Here is a 24,463-nt window from a genome sequence, read left to right on the forward strand (position 1 = left end):
TCTACAAACACATGTGGCTACAAGAAAGATAGGCATTGTTATGGTTAATAAAATCATTGTGGTTAGATTATTGATCACATGACCTCCAGTCAAGCTTCTATCCCAATTCATGGTCCTGTTTCTGAGTAATGCCTAGCCCTTTGGTTTGTCTGCTACAGACTTAATTCACCCAGAAAACTTGAACTTGCACATATCAGTGGGTGAGGGGATCATAACTCATCAAACTGCTGAATTACACCCCTACACCAGTGTTCTCTACACAGAGAAAATAGTTGTGTCTGTAGAAAGCCCACAACCTACCCCATTATGACCCTGAATGCTATGCTGAGTTGAAGAAGGCGATTAGTAAATTCCGAGCATGCACTTATTTCCACACATACACAATAACCTGCTCTCAAGCTCCATATCATGCTAATCACACATCTACCACTAACTGGCACAGAAAACAAGGCATTGGATGAATACAACTTGGAAGCTTCGCAAAAAGGTTACATTAAACTGTCCACATTTCTCATATCTTCATGGTTCTTATTCAAAAGAGTGGAGGGGGGCTTTTGTCCTTGAATAAATGATCTGTGCCTGAAATAAATCACATTAGAATATGGTTACCCACTGGCTCAAAACAGCTCCTATTTTCAGCAAGCTTGATCTCTGATGAGTTTATAACTGCTATGTCAGTGCTAGCTTTGGACCTGAAATGGACACCTTGGCTTCAGTTCCCATCAGCGCTATCAGACTACAGTTAGATCACATGACCCTGTCACATGCTGTTGCTCTACTGTTGATCACACTCACCTGTTCTATGGTTCCCCCTTGATTAGTGAACCTGTTTAAGTCCTGATATTCTGTTGTCTAATTTGCTTAGTTGTATGTTGCGTGCTCTATGCCACATTTTCCTAGTTCTTCTCAGATTATGACTCATGTAAGACATCAGGTCTAATGCTGTTTGGACTGATCAATGCCCCCTCTGTCTTCCAGACCATTAAGTATATACTTAAAGACATGACTGGAGAATTTGTGATTGCCTCCATGGATGACATTTTAATTTACCCCGACTCCCAAACCCAGTCCATCCACCACATCCTAAGAATGCTGATTCATGTAGAAATTCAAACCTTATTTCACCCTCTTGGGCGCTTGTTCTGCTTTAGAACAGAATAGCTCTCTCACTGGGGGAGTCAGGGATTTAGTATTTAAAGTGTACTGTACCAGTACAGTGTTGGTGACATTTAATATCAGTACTGTTCACTAAGAGAGATTATTTTAGCTGTGAATTAGAGTTAAATATCTTTCTGTCTGAGTTTCTCACTGCATCATTATAGCTAATGGTGGCTGAAGGAACTTCATCCAACAACAGGAGATTAACTAGGATGAACTTGAATAGGCAAAGTCTGGACCAGGCCATGAGTCACTGGGTAAAGCTTAGACATGAGATGTGCTTTTGATACATTTATTAAACTTGAGATGTGAGAAGATATAAAACTTCATTGTTTTGGCTAGCATTCCATATTACAGATGATAACCAGATTAAGATTTTACAGTCAGATGGAAATGAAGCGCTGGGTTACAAAACTGCTAATGTTATAAAAGTGGACCTGAAATGCAGAAATTTTTCTCATCCACAGTGTGTCAGTGTGCTGTATCTGTGCAGTAAAGCCTATATATCATGGTAGATAGCGTAACAACATGAACGATCATGTTTTTGCCAGATCATAAATATTACAGAATGCCTGTTAAAAATTGACTGTTGGCAGATTATGTTTCAGAAGTGGGTTATAGATAAGCTGTTTTTAACTCATCTGATATGGAAACAATCAACGTTGTGTAGATATAGGGCTTTATTCGGTTTAGATTTAGCCACACTTGGACATAGATATGTGCATTGGGACTGATGTCCCACACAACTCACCAGAAAGTTCACTGGAGCCGTGTTTATTCTCATGTGGGCAGAAGTGAATGTCCAATGAACAGATTCACTAAACTTCATTCATTGAACTTTCTGCAGAAATGTGCAGCATTGGTCAAAATTTTTCAGAAGCAGACAGAGTCAGTCAAACGTTCTTCAGTAGCAGGCAGCATTGGTGATACTTTCTGCAGAAGATGGCAAGATTGATCAAACCCTTTGGGAAGAGTCAGACTTTCTGCATGAATGGGTAGGACTGGTCGGGGCTTTTGCAGGGTTGGCTGGGATTGGTTAAAAGTTTGGCTGCTACTGCTTTGGCTCAGAAACATTTTTAGGGAAAACAAAACAAAACAAAACAAAAAACCTTAACAATGATAATCTAACTCTAATTCCTCAACTAATACTTTGTTGAAGCACCTTTTGATTTTATTACACCACGCAGTCTTTTTGGCTAAGAGTCTATCAACATCTTGACTTTGCAATATTTTCTCACTCCTTCTTGCAAGAACATTCTAGGTCCTTCAAATTGTGAGAGCATCTCCTGCTCTTCCTTTGTTGAATTGAATGTATGCTTTGGGTCATTGTTGTCCTGAAAGGTGAAATTCCTATTCATCTTCAGATTACTAGCAGACACTTGAATGTTTGGCACCAAAATTAATTGGTATTTTTAGCTATTCATTATTCCCTTCACAGATTCTGGCTGAAGAAAAGCAGCCCTAAAGCATGATGCTGCCACCACCATGCTTCACCGTGGGTATGGTGTTCTTTTGGTTTTCTGTTTTTTTGCACCAAACATACCATTTGGAATTATGAAGTTATTATACCTTTTGGAATGGGTCTCATCAGACCATAACACATTTGCCACATGGTTTGGGGTGATTTAGTTGATCTTGGATGTTTCTTGTGAGAAAGGCCTTCCGTCTAGCCGCCTACCCCACAGTCCAGACATGTGAAGAAAGTGAGAAATTGCTGTCACATGCGGAGAGTAATCAGTACGTGTCAGATGTTCCTGTAGCTCCTTTAATGTTGCTGTAGGTCTCTTGGCAGCCTCCCTGATAAGTTTTTGCCTTGTTCTTTGGTACATTTTGGAGGGATCTCCTGTTCTTGGTGATGTCACTGTGGTGCTCCATTTTCTCCACTTGTTGATGATGGCCTTCATGGTGTTCAATGGTACATCTAATGTTTTGGAAATTCTTTTATACCCCTCTCTTGAGCGATATCTTTTGACAGTGAGATCCTGTATAGGCTTTGTAAGCTCTTTGGCTTCAGCAGTCAGATGAAACCAAGAAGCTGTGAAGAAAATCCTACAGAAACAGCTGTATGATTATTAATTTTGAACATTGGTTCATTCTGAACACAGCCACATCCCCGATTGTAAAAGGTTGTGCACACTTATGCAACCAGGTTATTGTAGCTTTTTTATTTTTCTTATTTTTCCCTAAAATGTTTCTGATTGTTTTTCACTTAATTCTTATCAATTGTAATTATACATTGAGGGTGGAAAATGTTCTGACATTATTTATCTTGGTTTAATTTTTTTCACCACAAAAACCTGTCATTTTTACAGGGGTGTGTGTACTTTTTATATCCACTGTATCTGTTCCACAGTGAGGAAAAATTCCCCAAAGACAGAAAAGGACTCTAGTGATGTGTAGTTGATGATGTTCAGGTGAACACTGTTGTTCTCAGATCACAGTTTGTGTGTGTGCGTGTGTGTGTGTGCTGACTGTACTGACAGCTGAGAAAGGTGGACTCCTCTCACAGATGTGTGTGTGATTAGCGAGTTAGTGTGGTGTGTTTTCTCTCGTCCACAGTGTGTGTCATTGTGCTGTATCACTTCCTCTCTCTCAGCACCTGCAGTCGCTCCCAGCTGCAGCAGTGCTTCTCTGTGCACTCTCACTGACCGAGGTTTTTGTACCACGCTCTAACACTGTGTGAACACATAGCTACCACTGATCTTATGTAAACTCTGACAGTAGTAATCTCCTGCATCTTCTGTCTGGACTCCACTGATGGTCAGAGTGAAGTCAGTCTTAGAAGATCCACTGCCACTGAAACGAGCTGGAGTCCCTGAGAACAAGTGACTCACATAGCGCACTAGGAGTTTAGGAGCTTCTCCAGGTTTCTGTAGGTACCAGGCTAGACAGTCATATGATACACCAGTTGGTCCACAGTCATGCCAAACAGCAGTGCTGAATCTACAGTTGATGGTGACGGTGTTTCCTGGAACAATAGTTTGCTGTGAAGGAGTCTGAGTCACAGTCACCTGACCTCTGGATCCTGAAGAGAAACATAGATTGTGTTTATATGCTCTAAAGTGGTGTAGAATTAGTATGAAATGAAGTGTGTGAGGCTGTGAGTTGATGTTAATCTCTCACCTTGAGTCCAGAGAGCCAGTGTGCAGATGAAGACGCTGATCAAAGTCATGGTTGCTGTGTGTGAAGTTGCTGAGCAGCAGCTCTCAGTCATGAAGTGTTAAAGTCACAGGGCTATAAACACTCGCAGAGCACTGAAGCATGGACTGCCAATGCAAAGTGGAACCTCTCGTGTGTGTGTGTGTGTGTTTGTGTGTGTGTGTGTGTGTGTGTACTGCAGTGTGACGGAGGTTTTTGTACGACAGTTTCAGTAGAATGTATCACTGTGGAGGACTTTCAGTGGAGGCACCAAACTCATTGTGAACAGTAAGTAAAGATACTTTATACATTAATAAACTTTAGATAAACTGTATATTAAAGTCAAGTCCAAATTTTGAGGCTTTATTGAGTAAATCGTTTGACCATTCAGTGTGTGAACATTCAGGAAATATACAGAAACTAAATGGTCAGTGTTTCATACATTGTAAAGTTGTTCTTGGTGCTGATATAAAATGCAGATGAAAGCTGCTTTCAGTTTGTGTTAAAAACTGAATATTTCTTTAATCAGCTACATAATATTTGTTGTGCTGATTAGGTTAAAATGTTAATTTTTTTTCCAGATTAATTACAGTGCAGGAGTACATCCTTTATTTATTTAGTATTTTATTTTAGTACAATTACTTTACTGAGAGTTGACACCAGAATTAAGTCCAATAAACTCTATTGGCTCCATGATGTAAAGAGTAATTAGGAAATGCTCTCCAAATGCTGGAACACATTTGTGCCAGTTTTGTCTCTATTCAAATTTAGAGTGTTTCCAGAATACACTCTGTCATACTGACTGTTTCAGTGTTGGAACACAGTTTTCGATGCAGTTACTGAATAGAAGTGGGTGAAACACAAAATTGGACAGAAAATGGATTATGGGGTGCCTTTAAAGCTTAATTACGCTGTAACACCTTTTCTCACTGTCTAAAGGTATAAATACTTGATATAACCATTTTGCTGGGTTTTGTTTTTCCTCTCCAGAGGGTCCCTCCGTGTCTCTGCTCCCTCCGTCTCCTCTGCAGCCGTGTGAGGGATCGGCCTCGCTGCTCTGCCTGCTGTCTGGCTACTCTCCACAGGGGGCGCTGGTGAGCTGGACAGTGGACGGCTCAGAGGTGAAGGACGGGGTTCTGACCAGCGCAGAAGAAGAGAATAAGGGCGGTTACACACGCAGTAGCACCCTGACCCTCAGCAAAGACCTCTGGGAAAAGGGGGAGGAGTTTGTCTGTACGGTCTCCCATGCCGGTGTCAATCATCCAGTCACGTTCAGAAAGAGTCAGTGTGAAGGCTAGTGGCTCCAAGAGAGAGTTTAACATGCTTGCTTATGATCCATCTACAATAGAGTTTCAATTCTACACAATGCTGCCATTTCTGTCTTTACTCTGTTCACTGTCCTGTTGATCTTCCTGTAGTTTTTGCTGAAATAAAGCTGAATTTTGGACGTTGTCTGTTCTTTTATTAGAGTTAATAGTGATGATCAGTGTGATGAGAGAGTGTGTTTAGCTGTAGATTCAGTGCTGTGTTGTGCTTCAGTGAGTTTGACTGAAGGAAGTTGAACATCTGGTGAAGTTTCTGCTCTATTCTGGGGGAAATGGAACTTTTAAGCCCTGTTCATGCAAATCTCAGTTACACCTCACTGCTCTCTCTGTCTGAAGTCATCGTTGTTGTCTCCTTGTGCCATTTTCATCTGGTCTCAGAACTCGACGTGGCACTGTGAGTGCAGTAGTTTGAATACCAAATTATCTTCAGGTGTCAATTAACTCGAAAGTCACTAGCACATGTATCATAATAAATGTAGTATTTGACTATTAAATAATTTTGAGGACTGCCTACATCTTTTCCGTATAGTGCAGTAAAGTCTACATTTCTTCACGTTAGAAAGGGTAACAACATGAAGCTTCTTATGTTTAACAAAACAAAAAAACCTTAACTATTAAAAATGGACTGTTGGTCATTGTGTCTCAGAAGTAGTCTATGTTTTGGTTGTTCTTAATTCACTTGAATAGACTCCTTCATTTTCTGCATGAGTGGGTGGGATTAGTAACCTTTTCACATGCTGGACTGGTCAAACCTTTCGAAGAACTGCGGGATTGGACAAATTTGCTCCCTTTTTATATGTATAAACAAAATAATCTATTTTCTGGGAAATGTTTTGCTTGAAAAGTGTGTGTCTGGTATTTTTTTATTTCTTTTTTTGAAAATGCCACTTGATTTGAACATGATTTTATATATATTTATACACACACACACACACACACACATACACACACGTTAGCAATTGACAGACTAACATGATCTTCCTTACCTCATCTCCAGAGTGTTGCATTTTTCCAGTATCTAAATATCTGACAGTCCTCTGGTGCCATATCTGAGCCACAACCTTACCCTGACCCTGCCATTCCATCTACTTCTGATGTCTCTGCCATCTTGCTAGAGCCCCATCACTGCAAGGGCACTCATGGCTTATATTTAAAATTTAAAAGCTAACAGTGGAGTGCACTATCTGTATCACTCAGGCTTCTACTGGCATAGGAAATGGACAAAGCTGTTCTATTAGGCTGAACAGAAGAATAAAGTATTTATTTATTTATTATTACTTGAATAAATTGATTTTAAAAAAAAAGTCCCATCCAAAGTGTATTCCTACCTCATGTCCAGTATTCTCAGGGTCCCTGACCAGGATAAAGTGTTTCCTGAAGATGAATTAATGGATTTTCTAACTGCCTTGACATTGTGTTATTTTCTTAAACAACTTCTCTACCATGTAGCATTAGTGGTGGTAATTCAAAAACTGTGCGCTTTCTAAAACCATGTGCTTTCTACCAGAAAAGACTGAATTTTTCAGCAGGGAAACACTCTGGCTGTGGGTGAACTATGCTTATCTGCCAGTAGTCACTTGTAGACTGAGGTTAGAATATCACTCTGGACTCTGCGCTGGGGAAAAACTGATTAATACAAAGACGTTGGTCAGCATCTTTACATACATAATGATGGACCCCATTGTCTGTGTCTTGGTGCTGATTCAAAATAAACGGTAATACATTTTAAAATTTTCTGTTGAGGATCTGTACCTTCAACAGCTTGACTGGGAGGATTGTGGGCTTCCCACTGACCCACAACATGGAGTCATTAGCTACGTTTCCATCCAAGGATTTTTTTTGGGGAAAAAAAGGTTTAGCGCATTGAAATGTTTACTGTTATAGCTGATGGAAACACAAATTATTGACAAAATTTCACATGTGGACATAATCTTTTTTTGTTTAACTTTAATAAATAAATTCTATGTGTGACGGATGTTAATAAGAGTGTGTACTCACGATCTAAATTAATGTATTTCACTAATGATCCTTCCTTTCAATTTTCATGTATTTACTTTATATTAGTTTGTTCACGAAAACGTTATAATTTAGTTTTGTACTTTATTTGTGTCATTTTTGGGAAAAGAGTTTTATATTCGTTTTACGTCGTGACGTCATTTCTGTTCAGCCCGCGCTGCGTCCTCAGACCGCGTTGAGCAGTTAGCGGTGCTCCTTCAATATAAGTTTGTAAAAGTTACCAGAAGTTTTATTAAGTACTTAACATGCAAAAATATTATTGTTGAGAGTGTTATAAATGTAATAGGAATCATTTTATGCATGGATGGATGAGATTTAATCATTTTATTACCGAGTACAGCGGTTTGAGTGTATGTATGTGCGTTAGCAGATTTTAGCTAATCAACTAACTGGTGTTTAATCTGTCCAGGTGGAAAAATCACAGAACGAAATCATTTCCCATTGTTGTACTCTCTTTCTATTCCATCCAGGTATGGTTTATTGTTCATTCGATTTTCTATTCATGTTGTATCAATTTGTTTTCTATTCTAATTCATGATTGGTCTAAAACTAGCAGAAGATTATATCATACTTTTGGATAAATGTGTGTAACGATTTATTTTGCACTGTTGTAGGTAGCATGTTTTCATTTATTTTATTTTTGATATGTTATCATTGTGATGTTTACTGAGACCGCGTTGAGCACGCTGAGGAGAGGTTTAAAAAAATCACAGAACGAAATCATTTCCCATTGCTGTACTCTCTTTCTATTCCATCCAGCATCCGCATGCTCCATGTTAATAAACCCTCCATCAGCAGCAGTTCCCGTGATCCGCCTCTTCATCTGTAACACAACGCAGACCGTAACAGTGTCAGTGTGGGGCCGGTTACGTATGTCGATACTTCAACATGCTGCTGATGGGCGCAGCTCTCCACCACTACCTCCCAGACCCATGGGCTTCATCGCATAAACGCAGTTACTTGGAGTCCTGTCAGACGAGGAACTGCTCCACTCTGATGTCGTCTTCTGATTTTCCTACAACTGCAATTATTTATGGAATTAAAATAACAGTAAGCTGGCCAATTTCATTTAACTGTCTCAATACTCTCTCCATTTTACAAAGATTTGAGGACATGCAGGACACAAAAAGTACACAATTTGCGATATATACAAAATTATGTATGGAAATGGCTCAAGGGCAGATTTCTTTTGCGATACACCAAAATTTAGCGACAATTTGGTTTTTTTGATGACGTCATCACGCACACCATTTTATCGGTAAAAGGCCAATTGGAAGGAAACTGGCGAGAGACAGCAAATTTCTTTTTTTTTTTTAACGCACTTTCACGTAAACAGAAAAACACAAAGAAGTGGATGGAAACTTGGCTATTGTTCCCACAGCTGACAACTTATTGAGCCCTGAAGAACTAGCAGCACTACAAGCACCCATGGGACCCTCACTGTCACATGGCACAGATATCTATCTGGCAACCACTCAGCACATACTGGGCCACCTGTAAAGAACAGATTTATTTTTCTTCTTTTTGAAACAATTTGTTTTTCAAATATATCACGTGAAAAAGAAAAGGGTCTCTGACTGCACAAGCAAAAACTGAAATTATATCAGCATTAAATATCCACTGAAACTGTATCCGTGGTGTAACGTAATGCGTGTTGTAAAGCTTCTCCCAGGAGACTAGTGTAAAGTGACCTGCATCTTCAAGCTGGACTTCAGTGAGTTTAAGAGTTTAAGAGTTTATGAGTTTACGTCCCATATCCACTATCACTAATATATTATGTTTACTAAAAATGATCGACAGCTGAGAAAGGTGGACTCCTCTCACAGATGTGTGTGTGATTAGTGAGTTAGTGTGGTGTGTTTTCTCTCGTCCACAGTGTGTATCATTGTGTTGTATCACATCCTCCCCCTCAGCACCTGCAGTCGCTCCCAGCTGCAGCAGTGCTTCTCTGTGCACTCTCACTGACCGAGGTTTTTGTACGACACTCTAACACTGTGTGACACCCAGCTACCACTGACATAATGTTCACCCTTACAGTAGTAATCTCCTGCATCTTCAGGCTGGACTCCACTGATGGTCAGAGTGAAGTCAGTATCAGATCCACTGCCATTGAAACGAGCTGGAGTACCTGAGTGTAATTTACTAGTCTCATAGATCAGGAGTTTAGGAGCTTCTCCAGGTTTCTGCAGGTACCAGTGTACACTGGTACCACTATCCACACTGTTACTGAACCTACAGTTGATGGCGACTGTGTTTCCTGGAACAACAGTTTGCACTGAAGGAGTCTGAGTCACAGTCCCCTGAGCTCTGGATCCTGAAGAGAAACATAGATTGTGTTTATATGCTCTAAAGTGGTGTAGAATTAGTATGAAATGAAGTGTGTGAGGCTGTGAGTTGATGTTAAAGTCTCACCTTGAGTCCAGAGGACCAGTGTGCAGATGAAGACGCTGATCAAAGTCATGGTTGCTGTGGGTGAAGTTGCTGAGCAGCAGCTCTCAGTCATGAAGTGTTAAAGTCACAGGGCTATAAACACTCGCAGAGCACTGAAGCATGGACTGCCAATGCAAAGTGTGTGTGTGTGTGTGTGTGTGTGTGTGTGTGCAGTGCAGTGTGAGGGAGGTTTTTGTACGATGGCTTCATTAGATTGTATCACTGTGGTACACTTTTGGTGAAGGCACCAGAATCATCATTAAAAGTAAGTATGTTTTCTTTTTATTTTTAATGCAAAATCCATTTAGTTCATTACTGATTACATTAATAAATATAGATCATTTGTGTTTATAATCGCATAATTGATTTTTAATTTGGGGTGTTATGACCTGCTAAGGAATGCATTTCACTACCAAATGGATCCAATATAAATGTTCTTGAACATTCATTAAATGTAAAATTATTAATGATGAATACAGAATACAGAAGTGTAATAATTACACACTTGCTATATATCTGACATTCAATAAATATCCAAGTACTCCACGGTAAACATTTAAGAATTCGCTTATTAAGGTAGCGTTAATGCAGTTCAGTGTTTTACGGATCCAAATCCAGACAAAATTGTGTGTTTGTGTTAAACAATAAATATTTCTATGTTTATATTTGCTGAAAAGTTGACCTATGAAGTAATAATATGAATTATGAAAATGTATTTTTCCCAGATAAATTACAGTGAGGTATGTGATTACAGTGCTTTATTACTGGATAATGAAATAATTCCAGTATTTAATTGTGAGGAAAGTTTTTTTAATGTTTCTGTTGTTTGAGGTCCACCTGAACACTAAATCAGAAACAAGGTGGATTCTGGTTAAATACTATCACTGTAATACAGCTGATGGTTTACACCATGTGTCTTTATTCATAAATGAAGATAAAATGAAATGTATTGATGTTTCTCAACTGCAGTTGTTCCAAATTTGTTAGGTGTTTGTTTGACTATGCACTGAAACTGACATGTGAAGTGATAAAGTACTGACGGAGACTCAGAGCATGAAGGCAGATTTCCACAAAGTTACAGAAATGTTCTCTAATCATTTCAAATTGTGTAGAAAACTGGCTCTCCATTTGTGTGTGAATAACATGTGTATGATGTGTGTGTGTGTGTGTGTGTCTCCTCTCCAGCTGGTCCCACAGTGAAGCCCTCCGTGTCTCTGCTCCCTCCGTCTCCTCTGCAGCTGTGTGAGGGATCGGCCTCGCTGCTCTGCCTGCTGTCTGACTACTCTCCACAGGGGGCGCTGGTGAGCTGGACAGTGGACGGCTCAGAGGTGAAGGACGGGGTTCTGACCAGCGCAGAAGAAGAGAAGAAGGGCGGTTTCACACGCAGCAGCACCCTGACCCTCAGCAAAGACCTCTGGGAAAAAGCGGAGGAGTTTATCTGTACGGTCTCCCATGACAACATCAATCATCCAGTCACGTTCAGAAAGAGTCAGTGTGAAGGCTAGTGGCTCCAAGAGAGAGTTTAACATAGAGCTGCTTATGATCCATCTACAATAGAGTTTCAATTCTACACAATGCTGCCATTTCTGTCTTTACTCTGTTCACTGTCCTGTTGCTCTTCCTGTAGCTTTTGCTGAAATAAAGCTGAATTTCGGACGTTGTCTGTTCTTTTATTAGAGTTAATAGTGATGATCAGTGTGATGAGAGAGTGGGATTAGCTGTAGATTCAGTGCTGTGTTGTGCTTCAGTGAGTTTGACTGAAGGAAGTTGAACATCTGGTGAAGTTTCTGCTCTATTCTGGGAGGAAGAAACACATTTAGCCCTGTTAATGCAAATCTCAGTTACACCTCACTGTTTTCTCTATGTCCTTGTATTCAGCTGGGGGAATATTACTGGTTTCATTTCTTTATTTATCGCTGCTCTTCTCCTGTATGTAAATTTGAGTCTTTATATATAGTCTTTATACCCCCAACCCCCACCCCCACACTTTATGTCCCAGAGCGCCCTCGTATCTGTGTTACCTTCTGGCTCTCCCTTTTAGTTATGCTGTCATAGCTAGTCTAGCCGGAGTCCCGGGTTGCACTCTGCACACAGTGTACATTTTCTTAAACAGTTCCAGGACAAAAGCACACCTCGAGCTACACATCCCAGTCACGAGTTACCAGTGATCGTGACTTCTTCTGCTCTCCGGACCTGCCTGATCCATCCTGATGCCCAACTTCTGTTTGGAGTTTTCTTCACCTGAAATTCACTCACTGCTGCTTAGGATGGCCCCAGAGTCCACCATGAGATTATTGTGGATGGTACCATATAGAAACTATAAAGATGGATGTGGATGTTGTTCCTTGGATAGCCTTAGGACTGCAATTGCTAAGAACATCATTGAACAGTTAATAAGTTCAGTTTGATACAATAGACTTAAAGTTAAAACTATAATGATTTCAGAAATGACTCTGATGCTCATACTCAAGTTCCTGTTTACACCGTTAGCACCTTTTGACTATATAGCACACAGTTATAGAAAAGAAATGATTTATAATCACACTGGTTTTCCGTGGTGTCACCCAGATGAGCATGGGTTCCCTTTGGGATCTGGTTCCTCTCAAGGTTTCTTGCTCATATCCTCTGAGGGAGTTTTTCCTCGCCATCGTCGCCTCTGGCTCGCTCATTAGGGATAAATTTATAAATTTTAAATTTATATTTATATCCGGTTTTCTGTACAGCTGCTTTGTGACAACGTCTATTGTTAAAAGCGCTGATTGAATCGAATTGAAATATTGGGGCTCCAAGATCACGTTATAACACAGGATGATACGCATAATGCAAATAGTGTAGGTTAAAAAGAATAAACGCTCAACTATACAGTTTCTTTAAAATGACATGTTAAAAGCCTAGGAACATAATGCAATTCTATGAAAGTTTTTGATTTTTTTCTGCAACAACATACATCTTGAGTCATCCAGGATACTGACCAGGATAAAGTGCTTACTGAAGAATCAGGGGTGGACAAATTGTAGATGAACATAGTCATCTGCTGAGCTACCAAATCAAGTAGTCCCAGTTCCCTTTCTGGTAGCCCAAAAATCTTAAACAAAAACCTTTTTACATGCTCTCTTTGGATGCTATTGGTATTCAAATGCTATTGTTGGTGCAAATGTGTGGCTGATATAGAATATAAAACTTCATAACTTTACTACTATAATACTGAGCGAAACTACAGGGTGTCCCAAAAGTCTCTGCCAGCACCACGTCGGTTGTGTCTCCATCCCTGGATGCTTGTGGACGTCCGCTTCTCAGTTGGTCCGCAACACTTCCAGTCTTTGTGAATTTGTTAATAAGTTTGGCAAAAGTGTCACGTGTGATGTGCTCTCTATCTTTCTTACATCGCAACCTTGTGACAGCTTCCCAACACAGCCATGAGAATGATCTGAATATGTTCTTTTGTCAAAGGCATTCTTAAAGGCTATCTGAAAAAATATGTAATACAGTATAAACTAAGTATGAAAAATTTTGGTAGACCTTTTGCTAAAAAGTGTTCATTTCCCCTGTGCATGGAGACTTTTGAGACACTCTGTTTAATTATAGTCTCTGATGGTTTGTAAGGCGGAATGTGGTCTGGCAAAAAGCAGGCTTGAGTCTCACAACTCCCTCTCACAACTCCAGATAATGATCAAGGAAGAAGTCAGCAACAACTATGAAAAACAAGAAAAATGCATCAAAACAAAACAATGAAAAAAATCTGAAGTTTTTTGGTCAACTTTTATTTCTATTTTTCCAAACTGCCTTCTGTTACGCTGCTGTTTCTAAAAATATGCACCCTGTTGTATGTGTTAAGTTCCTTTTTCATTCGAAAGTTGCCTAACCTGAACCACAAAGATGACCAGTTCCTTTAAGTGACCTGTTTAAATAAATGTTTTACAAAATAAGAAAATCTCATCGAATCCACAACTCTATCAGAGGATGGAGCTGAACCTGTTCCTCGTCCTGATGCTCTACTGGAACCTGCACATCATTTACGGTAGTAAGTAGACCTGCTCAATAAACACTACACTACTGCAGTGGTCTAATCAGACGCAATCACACCCTTGCCATTTACACACAGATTTATACATACTTTATTTATTTATAGCATATATACAGAGGGGAAATTAACACTTTTTGCAAAATGTAACTTTATTGCCATTTTTTGTAAACACACTCGGAGTCGTCTCTCCCAACTTTGGCTCTCAGTTTGGCAACAGTGTGGTGTGTGATGTGCTCGCCATGTTTCCTTGCGACAGCTTCAAGATCCAGCCATGAGAATGATTTCAATACGTCCTTCTTTTGTCAAAGGCGTTCTTAAAGGCTGTCTGAAAAAAAATTAATATAAAAGTGTTAATTTTCCCTACGTATGGAGACTTTTGGGACACCCCGTATTTTGCGGATGTGATTATCAAAATTCCTGTGCCTGAAAAGAACGTGGCTTTTTAAACTGTTAAATATTCAGTTTGAAATTGGGCAATCAGCATCTGTTGCTCCATTGTCTTCTTCATAGAGACTGCACATTTGATAGAAACGGAAACCATTGCAATTCTTAAATGTGGCAAACTAACTAAAGGTTATGGAGCAAGATTAGGGATGTGCATTGATACTGATACTGGTATCAGGTATTGGTCTGATATCATGCTTATTTACTCATACTCATTAAACAATGCTTAGATATCAACAAAAATCCATGTGATAGTATATGACACAAGCCTAGGATACGTTGTACCGAAGTATTTCAGGAATAATGATCAAAGCAAAGCGGACTGCAAAATGTGCTCTGCAGAAATATCAGGAGGAGAAACTACAGCACCTTCTTACAATAACAGTAACAGAGAGGGTGAGGGTGGCTCACCTGGGGTGGGTTTCCTGATAACACTGAATCTTAGCAAATAACGAACAACTTAAAGGATGTACGTTACATACAAAACCGTTCCCAAAAGCCTTTCGCTATCCAAGATACAAGTTGCACAAGTCGATAGTCAAGCAATGGAGTCACAGTCTGGAGGTCAATTTTAATAGCCGAATCAGCGACTTAAACAGCAAACACAGACGCAGATAGACAGTATTTATAAACTGTAGATGATAGATGCAAGCATAATCAACAGTTTATAGCAGAAATTATGTTTGTTTGGAAGAGCTACAGTGAAAAAAGGAATATGTGGTCGGTCAAATTTAAAAGAAAATATAACGTATAGTTTACATAAACATATGTATTTACTCAACAAACCATTATTTCATTATGCATACTAAGTTTAATTTAACCAAAAATCTAATCTACCAGCTTGAATTATATAGAGTGAGTATGATCCATTGGCCTAACCAGTCATGTTATTATGTTGGTGTGTTAAGGATGTTGGCGCTGACAAGTGGCTTAGCCTGGCTAATTGTAGCTTAGCGGGTAAAGTGACTGCCTTTAGCTCCGCCGTCCTGGAACCATGGAACCAACGTAAACATTTGAATCGAGTAAATTTCAGTAAACTTTTTTTCAGTGCACAGAACAACAACCAAAGGGAGTACAAAAGCTACCTAGAAATTTCACTGAATTTACTTGATTCAAATGTATACATTCATTCCACACAAGTGAAACAGGCCTTTTGTGTTACTTCGACATAAATTCATCTCTTACATTTAACTTGTGAAGTTAACTTGGTTCCATGTGAATTGCTTTACCTGAACAGAGTTTTAAATGCAGTTTGCTTCATTTGGTTTTCTACAGCTAACATGATTAATAATAATAATAATAATAATGACGTGTAACCCCTCGCAAACAGTCACCCCACCCAAGGTTTGAACCTAGAATACTGAGGCTAGGAGGTAAACACACTACCCCCTGGTACACCATGCCATGGCAAAGTTAATTGTCAAGTTAACACTAGGGCAGTGGATTTTGTGGTAGAACTGCACACAAGCTCCTAATAACAAAGTATTTAGTGAATAACGAATGGGTCAGATTACTTGTTAATATACGAATGAGGTTACATATTATGTTAGATACACATGGTTTTGGTAAAACTTTCATTAATTAAAGAACGTTCTTGCAAACGAGATAACGAATTACATTGCACAACGAATGTTTCAGGAAACCCAGCCCTGAGCGCAGAGAGCAATATCGGCGAATGTGATCATAAAAATCCAGTGGTTAAGTGAGTAGAAAATCTGATGCTCATGAGTTTGGGCATTTCAGCTCTGCGAGCACTGAGACACACACACTATATTTCCCCTCAAGAGGCAACTCAAAGAAGCTTCGCAGTCATTTTTAATTTTTGCTGAGATAATTTTCAATGCCACCCGGCTTCACCCTCTCTATTAAACACACGGCTTAAATCCAACAAGTGAGACATAAACCTCAGCACGACGAGTTCTTCACTAACAGCACATGACAGCACACACAAAAAAACAGAGCTACAAAAAATGTTTGTGACAAATACTAAGTAAGATACTAATTTTGGTGTCAGTACCAGTACCGGTATTGACAAGTACCAAAAAACATGCACTTGTACTCAGTCTGGGAAAAAAGGCATCAAAGCATCCCTATTCAAGATATTCAAAGAATGAGGACAAATGTAATGCAGAGGTTTCCAAACAAACATATAATCAACCCTGGAATTACAAGCTAGCATGGAATTACAAGCTAGCATGACACAGATTGTCCAAATCCTCACAGAGCTGTAGCGTTACATGATGATCAGTCAGGTCTTTTTGGTTTGTTTCTTTTTGCGCAGTGCTACCTTTGTGTTTTCTTCCTGACAGAATACTGTAAAGAGAAAAACGTCTGTACCCTTGATTGTGGCAAGCTGACCAAAGATAGAGTGACCTGGGGCAAGGTCATTAATGGAAGAAGGACGGACATTTTAACCAATCATTACGGAAATGTTACGAGACACTCTAACAAATTCAGTCGCTACAGTTCAAAAGCGAATTCACTGAAGATATCCAAAGTAACGCACTCGGACGCTGGAAGATTTTACTGCAATGAGAACACAGTGGACCTCAGCGTGGTCACAGGTAAGCGCAGGAAAATTCATTTTAATGAAATATTTCAATATAAATAGCATATGTCTTCTTTACTTTGGATCTGAACATCTAAATGTTTTTGTTTGTTAGGCAGTACTCCAGGTCCATGTCCATCAGCCCCAGCGGAACACGCGACTACACAGGACACTTGTAAAGGTACATTTACACATACAGCGACTCTCAGCGACAAAGCCACCAGAGAGACCTGGTAGATTCATTTTCAGACCAGAGAGATTCATTTTCAATGAGAGCTGGCCACTTCTGGTGACATGCGCGATGTGGGCGTGTCCAGAGAGGCAACAAAGTTGAGAAAAGTTGACCTTTATGCAAATGTGGAACGACTTGGTGCAGCGACTACCAAGGGGAGTGAAGACAGTAGAGCGCATGTGATCCATAGCCTCCTGTAATCGCTAGCAGAAGCATCGAGGATCTGAGACCGACATGTGTGGCTCCGGCGCCCCGAAACGAGCAGCACCAAGCCGGACACTTCACCCAGGAAACCTGGAGGCCATGGCTGAGATGCCCATAAGCTAAGCTAAGCTAACTGGCGTTTGCGCTTTCGCTGCAGATAGATGGCCGCAGTAGCAAAGAGCACACACTGCTTCTCCTTCATCTCATATGATATGAGCATATATACACCGGTGAATTTTATATACAAACACTCTCCCTCCAGAATGTTTCATTTTAGCAGCAAGAAAACTGGTTTGTTGGCAAAAGTGGAACGCTAGTTGCACCACATCTACTGGCAACTACATAGTAGAGCGACTGGCGAACTGCAGCCATAAAATCGCTGTATGTATGAATGTACCTTAAAAAGCCTTCAGAGCAAAAACTATTATGCTGCTGAGTCTTTTCAAGATTAAGAATATTCAACAAAATCTATCAGAAGAAATGATTAAAAATAATAAAATAAGAGCTTTAACACTGTAGACACACTAGATAATAATAATAATAATAATAATCATAATAATAATAATAATAATTCCAAAATAAAGAGTTCTGATATTTAGTATAGGGGCAGTGGCTTAGTGGTTAGCATGTTTTCCTTGTAGCTCTGGAGTTGGGGGGTTTGATCCCTTCCTCTGCCCTGAGTGCCTGGAGTTTGCGTGTTCTCCCTGTGCTTCGGTCCAAAGATGTGTGTTGTAGTGAGTGTGTGTGCAATTGTGCCATGTGATGGGTTGGTACCGTGCCCCCAGACCCCTGGGATAATCTCTGTGTGATCCTGTGTAGGATAAGCAGTACAGAGAATGGATGGAGATTTAGTATAACAGCACAGGTACATTTCACTGTGTGTCCACTACATAAATTTTCGAATCTAGCAATAGTTTGTTACATCAAAACTGTTACTACACTTACTACAGTGTCAGTCAGTGTGTGCGTTGCATGGCTATACGCAGCGCTCTAATCAGCCGCGGCTTCTTCGGCTTCGTTTCGCTGACAGAGCAAAAATACACAAAATATTTGCCTATACTGTGTCTGAAATGTCAGTTACTCTGACATGTTAATTTTTTGTTTGTAGTACTGTCATATAAAAGCGATATCACACTCCTGCTCATGTGATACTGATTTATTGGACACTAGGGGCTACAGTGTGAACTCCAAAAACTCTGGAATGATGTGTTTACATGTTAAACCCACCTCCCATTCATGCCTATGTACACGAAGCCTCCCAAGATCTACAGAGGCTGCAGGAATTCATTAGTTAGTGCAGCTGATAGCTAATTAACTGCTCATTGTTTCGTCCTGACACACAAAATAACTTGTTGATGCAAGGTTTATTCAGAATGTCTGGGAAGAAAGTGACTTTTGAAGTTTGTCTTATTTTATCTTAGGTTATATTTTTTTAATCAATGAGTACAATAATTTGTAAGATTCCTATTCCCAGGTAGAAAATGTCCAGTAACGACATTTTGTTTGCTTCCTTTGACTTTCAAATAACTGCAAACTTAGTTTCACCTGCAAAGTAGTTTCAAAGAACCACTCTCGTTATTTTTTAAAGATCTCTAACATTTAATTACTGTCTGAAAAAGGACTCATATTCTAAACCATGTGTTTTTGCCACTTATTAAAAGTGTACAATACATCTGTTTTAGTTTTCATTGCCTTTATATCCAGTGGTATCTCTCTCTCTCTCACTCTATCTCTCTCTGTCTCTCTCTCTCTCTCTAGGTGGAGTGAGTGGGGTTGAGCGAGGGCTGATGTTCGGTGGTGTTGGTTTGGCTGGTCTGGTCTTTCTCCTGGCTACAGTCGCTGCAGGCAGAGCGATCGCCCATCGAGCCTGGCAGGCAGGAAGAGACTCGGTTCTACTCAGCTCAGATTAGAGAAGACATATTATTTGATCAGCTAAAAAAAATTCTTTCAAAATAAAACTGTTTTTATACACTCTGATTCTGTATTTTATATTCTTCTTCATGTTTGTATTATATGAGACTGTAAATTGTTTAACTGCCTAATTATCTCTCCAGGAAAACCTGAACAAGGCGACAGAAAGCTCCTGTTCAAGAATCTGGAGTTACATCAGCAGAGACATTTTCCATTCAAACACATCGAATCACAAAGATTGTTCTGGACACTTTTTATGTACTGTGCTGTTTGTATAATTTATTATAGTACATATATATTGTTTGCATTTATTAATGTATAAATAAATGAATCCTGTAAAAAAATCACGTGAAAAACAAACTGTGTAGCCAAATCACATGTCTGTTGTGCTTTTTTTTTGCTATATTACACAACAGGGAAATGTTTCATTAATGTTTTACAGCCGTATTTGATCAGAGAATCACAGAAGGCAGTGATATCACTATTCCCTGTGGACACAAGCACCTGTATGTAAATGACCTTTCACCTTTCCCATGGGGGTATAGCTCAGTGGTAGAGCATTTGACTGCAGATCAAGAGGTCCCTGGTTCAAATCCGGGTGCCCCCTGTCTGACCTGCCTCGGAGTCCCTTTAAGTGATTTACACTTTACACTGTTAATATTTCAATGGAAATAACCAACACTAGAAAGGATATTGTCTATAAACTCACTCACCTCATGCATCATGGTCTTTGCTCAAGCTTTACCACAAGCCAGTAAGCAAACATTTTTACTTCTGGAGACTGTGTGGAGACTCATATTTGTATTATATGAGACTGTAAATTGTTTAACTGCCTAACTTAATAAGTTCAGCATAACAGAGGAGTTACTGACTGAGGTGCTCATGATGAAGTGCAGATGAAATGTAAAGTAAAATCATATAAGATGCACATCTGGAGATTGATAGGGGCAGTTGATTGGGACGCAGACAGTGACTGATCCTGCCTCGCTTGAAGATTTGGCACACGCTGTACTTGTGTCACTCAGGAGTTCACTGGCAAAGTTTCCACATTAGATTGGACTTCCCTTATTTGTAAGTCACAATGTATAAAAGCTTCTGTTAAACACATTTTATATGGTAACATGTACCATCACTCTCACACAAGACTGCACACACACACACACACACACACACACAAATCCCATACATTTTACATTTTATGTGGAAAAATTAACATAATGTATAATTCACATACAGTGAAAAATCACAGACAGTTTATATCTAGGGGAAAAAATCACATGTGAAAAGTCCACATGTAAAAGTGTGTGAAACAGCACGTGTTAAAAAATGCACATGAAAATTTCACATGTGAAGTTCAAGTGACTTTTCTGAATGAAAGCTGATGAAATTCCTATTAATTCCTCGTTCATATCTACACAGAACACCAGAGTTTCTAATCTGAATCCACTGAATCCTGACACCTGAATCAGACGAAGCCACAGTTTTCCGCGTCCGGGAGTCGAGAGAGTAAAATTGGCCATGCTGTCTGGGTGAGCGGGGCGGCTGATCCTGGGAAGACTTGAACAAGGGGACGGAAAGCTCCTGTTCAAGGATCTGGAGTTACATCAGCAGAGACATTTTCCATTCAAACACATCAAATCACAAAGATTGTTCTGGACACTTTTTTATGTACTGTGCTGTTTGTGAACTCATATGAAGCAGTAACGTAAAAATAAATGAATCCTGTAAAAAATCACATATGAAAATCAAACCATGTAGACAAATCACGTCAGTTTTGATGAATAGTTGTGCTGTTTTTTATTTGATTTTGCTATATTACACAACAAGGAAATGTTTCATTAATGTTTTACAGCTATGTTTGATCAGAGAATCACAGAAGGCAGTGATATCACTATTCCCTGTGGACACAAGCACCTGTATGTAAATGACCTTTCACCTTTCCCATGGGGGTATAGCTCAGTGGTAGAGCATTTGACTGCAGATCAAGAGGTCCCTGGTTCAAATCCGGGTGCCCCCTGTCTGACCTGCCTCAGAGTCCCTTTAAGTGACTTACACTTTACACTGTTAATATTTCAATGGAAAAAACCAACACTAGAAAGGATATTGTCTATACACTCACTCACCTCATGCATCATGGTCTTTGCTCAAGCTTTACCACAAGCCAGTAAGCAAACATTTTTACTTCTGGAGACTGTGTGGAGACTCATATTTGTATTATATGAGACTGTAAATTGTTTAAGTGCCTAACTACGGCTACAAACATCTCTTTAATATTATATATCCTTTTCCTAAAAACTCTGTAAATATCCAGCTAAAAGCTAATAAAGGCTATATTACAGTTAACATGGGGTTTCATTTATCAGCCATGCGTGCGCATAGTTTAGTGCGTGAACCATGCGTACACACATTTATAGGCATAGAATGTGAATTATCAGGTCATTCTTGTGTGTGAAGATGTGTGTATGTTCAGAATCACTCCTGAATGTGCGCATACACAATTCAAGTCAAGTGGTTTTTATTGTCATTCCTCTATATAGCTAGTATACATCAGAACGAAATGTTGTTTCTCACGGGACCATGGTGCAACACAAGACAGTACGCAAGACTACATAAAGTGCAAATACACAACAGTGTGAGACGAGAGCAGAACAATAAATACACAGGACAAACTGCTAAATACACAGGTGTTACTACTAGCGGTAGAAAAGTGTGAACTGATTATGAGGTGCTTCATCCAACTTCATCCCTCTTAATAAGTTCAGCATAACAGAGGAGTTACTGAGTGTGGTGCTCATGATGAAGTGCAGATGAAATGTAAAGTAAAATCATATAAGATGCACATCTGGAGGTTGATTGGGACAGTTGATTGGGACGCAGACGGTGACTGATCCTGCCTCGCTTGAAGATTTGGCACATGCAGGGAAGAGAAGAGAAGAAACGCAGGAACCTCTGTGTTCAGAGTGACGAGTGCCAGCATGCACATCACTCACACTGCAGTGCATTACATATCCAAATCTGACACTGGAAAAACATCAGTAGTGAGGGAATTTCATGCAATCCCATGTTTTCTTAAAGGATTTTGGGAAATAGATTGCACACACATTGCCATAAAAAGTTTTGAGAAGTTCATGCAGGTGATTAACATGGAGTTAGTCCCCCTTTAATGTTAGAATAAGCTCCACTCTTCTGGGAAGGCTTTCCACTAGATTTTTGGGGATTTGTTCGCATGCTCGTGTCCACATACTTTTGGCCATGTAGTGTATATTACCTGGTGTTATTTCTGCTGCTCATTTTATAGAAGGTTAAATACAACATAACATTTCCAGAAGTGTGAACGTAAAAAAGTACCGGCAAGACAGATTTGGATGTGACTAAAATCCCAGAATTAGTCCAGTAATAGTTACATTACACCAACATTATGTTGATTGCTTTCATGAACATCCTGGAAACTTCTGTCTTTTAAACTAACGAAAAAGACTTCCTGTTTGGTTCAACAAGATTGTATTGCATGGAGGAAGCAGCATCATTGTGAAACAAGACATGCACAAATCGAAAGTCACAGTGAACACACTCACTCAGACGACAGCAGCTTCCACGCTTCCTCTTTTACGCCCCTCTTCATGATGACGTACTTCTTGCTTCTTTACCAGTTTTCATTTTGTACATACTGAAGAAACACCAGCCAGTGGGAGTGTTATTCCATTTAAACACATTTCTTGTCATTCTTTTCTGCTTGGTGTGAGACAGAAGACTGTGATGAAGCTCTGTATCTCTCTCTCTCTCCTGCTCGGGCAGTGTGTGCTCTCTGCTCAATCTGGTAAGTGGATCAGATTAGAAACTCTGGTGTTCTGTGTAGATATGAACGAGGAATTAATAGGAATTTCATCAGCTTTCATTCAGAAAAGTCACTTGAACTTCACATGTGAAATTTTCATGTGCATTTTTTAACACGTGCTGTTTCACACACTTTTACATGTGGACTTTTCACATGCGATTTTTTCCCCTAGATATAAACTGTATGTGATTTTTCACTGTATGTGAATTATACATTATGTTAATTTTTCCACATAAAATGTAAAATGTATGGGATTTGTGTGTGTGTGTGTGTGTGTGTGTGCAGTCTTGTGTGAGAGTGATGGTACATGTTACCACATAAAATGTGTTTAACAGAAGCTTTTATACATTGTGACTTACAAATAAGGGAAGTCCAATCTAATGTGGGAACTTTGCCAGTGAACTCCTGAGTGACACAAGTACAGCGTTCGCCCTAACAGCTAGAATCCACTGAATCCTGACACCTGAATCAGACGAAGCCACAGTTTTCCGCGTCCGGGAGTCGAGAGAGTAAAATTGGCCATGATCCTGGGAAAACCTGAACAAGGGGACGGAAAGCTCCTGTTCAAGGATCTGGAGTTATATCAGCAGAGACATTTTCCATTCAAACACAAAGATTGTTCTGGACACTTTTTTATGTACTGTGCTGTTTGTGAACTCATATGAAGCAGTAACGTAAAAATAAATGAATCCTGTAAAAAAATCACATATGAAAATCAAACCATGTAGACAAATCACGTCAGTTTTGATGAATAGTTGTGCTGTTTTTTTATAGTTTTTGCTATATTACACAACAAGGAAATGATTCATTAATGTTTTACAGCCGTATTTGATCAGAGAATCACAGAAGGCAGTGATATCACTATTCCCTGTGGACACAAGCACCTGTATGTAAATGACCTTTCACCTTTCCCATGGGGGTATAGCTCAGTGGTAGAGCATTTGACTGCAGCTCAAGAGGTCCCTGGTTCAAATCCGGGTGCCCCCTGTCTGACCTGCCTCAGAGTCCCTTTAAGTGACTTCCACTTTACACTGTTAATATTTCAATGGAAATAACCAACACTAGAAAGGATATTGTCTATACACTCACTCACCTCATGCATCATGGTCTTTGCTCAAGCTTTACCACAAGCCAGAAAGAAAATGTTTTTACTTCTGGAGACTGTGTGGAGACTCAAATTTGTATTATATGAGAACCA

General features: G+C 39.6%; 2 long non-coding RNA genes, 3 other non-coding genes and 2 gene segments (V, D, J or C); 5 read left to right on the top strand and 2 right to left on the bottom strand.

Moving 5' to 3' along the window:
* Positions 1-3,748: 3,748 nt before the first annotated feature.
* Positions 3,749-4,356, bottom strand: LOC113523811 (immunoglobulin kappa variable 6-21-like). The segment is given in 2 exon segments: positions 3,749-4,183; positions 4,282-4,356. Coding segments are annotated over 2 exon segments (405 nt in total).
* A 136-nt stretch (positions 4,357-4,492) lies between these two features.
* LOC113523831 (uncharacterized) lies at positions 4,493-5,748 on the top strand. The gene is made up of 2 exons (XR_008302253.1): positions 4,493-4,584; positions 5,287-5,748. It is a non-coding gene; the product is annotated as an uncharacterized LOC113523831 (long non-coding RNA).
* A 3,463-nt stretch (positions 5,749-9,211) lies between these two features.
* LOC113523810 (immunoglobulin kappa variable 1-39-like) lies at positions 9,212-10,216 on the bottom strand. The segment is given in 2 exon segments: positions 9,212-9,951; positions 10,050-10,216. Coding segments are annotated over 2 exon segments (447 nt in total).
* Positions 10,114-11,723, top strand: LOC117598030 (uncharacterized). Its single transcript, XR_008302251.1, has 2 exons — positions 10,114-10,332; positions 11,253-11,723. It is a non-coding gene; the product is annotated as an uncharacterized LOC117598030 (long non-coding RNA).
* Positions 11,724-19,965: 8,242 nt separating this feature from the next.
* Positions 19,966-20,037, top strand: trnac-gca (transfer RNA cysteine (anticodon GCA)). Its single transcript has one exon. It is a non-coding gene; the product is annotated as a tRNA-Cys (tRNA).
* A 1,338-nt stretch (positions 20,038-21,375) lies between these two features.
* On the top strand, positions 21,376-21,447 carry trnac-gca (transfer RNA cysteine (anticodon GCA)). The gene has a single exon. It is a non-coding gene; the product is annotated as a tRNA-Cys (tRNA).
* A 2,733-nt stretch (positions 21,448-24,180) lies between these two features.
* On the top strand, positions 24,181-24,252 carry trnac-gca (transfer RNA cysteine (anticodon GCA)). Its single transcript has one exon. It is a non-coding gene; the product is annotated as a tRNA-Cys (tRNA).
* The last annotated feature ends 211 nt before the right edge of the window (positions 24,253-24,463 follow it).

The sequence above is a fragment of the Pangasianodon hypophthalmus genome, chromosome 9, assembly GCF_027358585.1.
Source record: "Pangasianodon hypophthalmus isolate fPanHyp1 chromosome 9, fPanHyp1.pri, whole genome shotgun sequence".
NCBI classification, from domain to species: Eukaryota; Metazoa; Chordata; class Actinopteri; order Siluriformes; family Pangasiidae; genus Pangasianodon; species Pangasianodon hypophthalmus.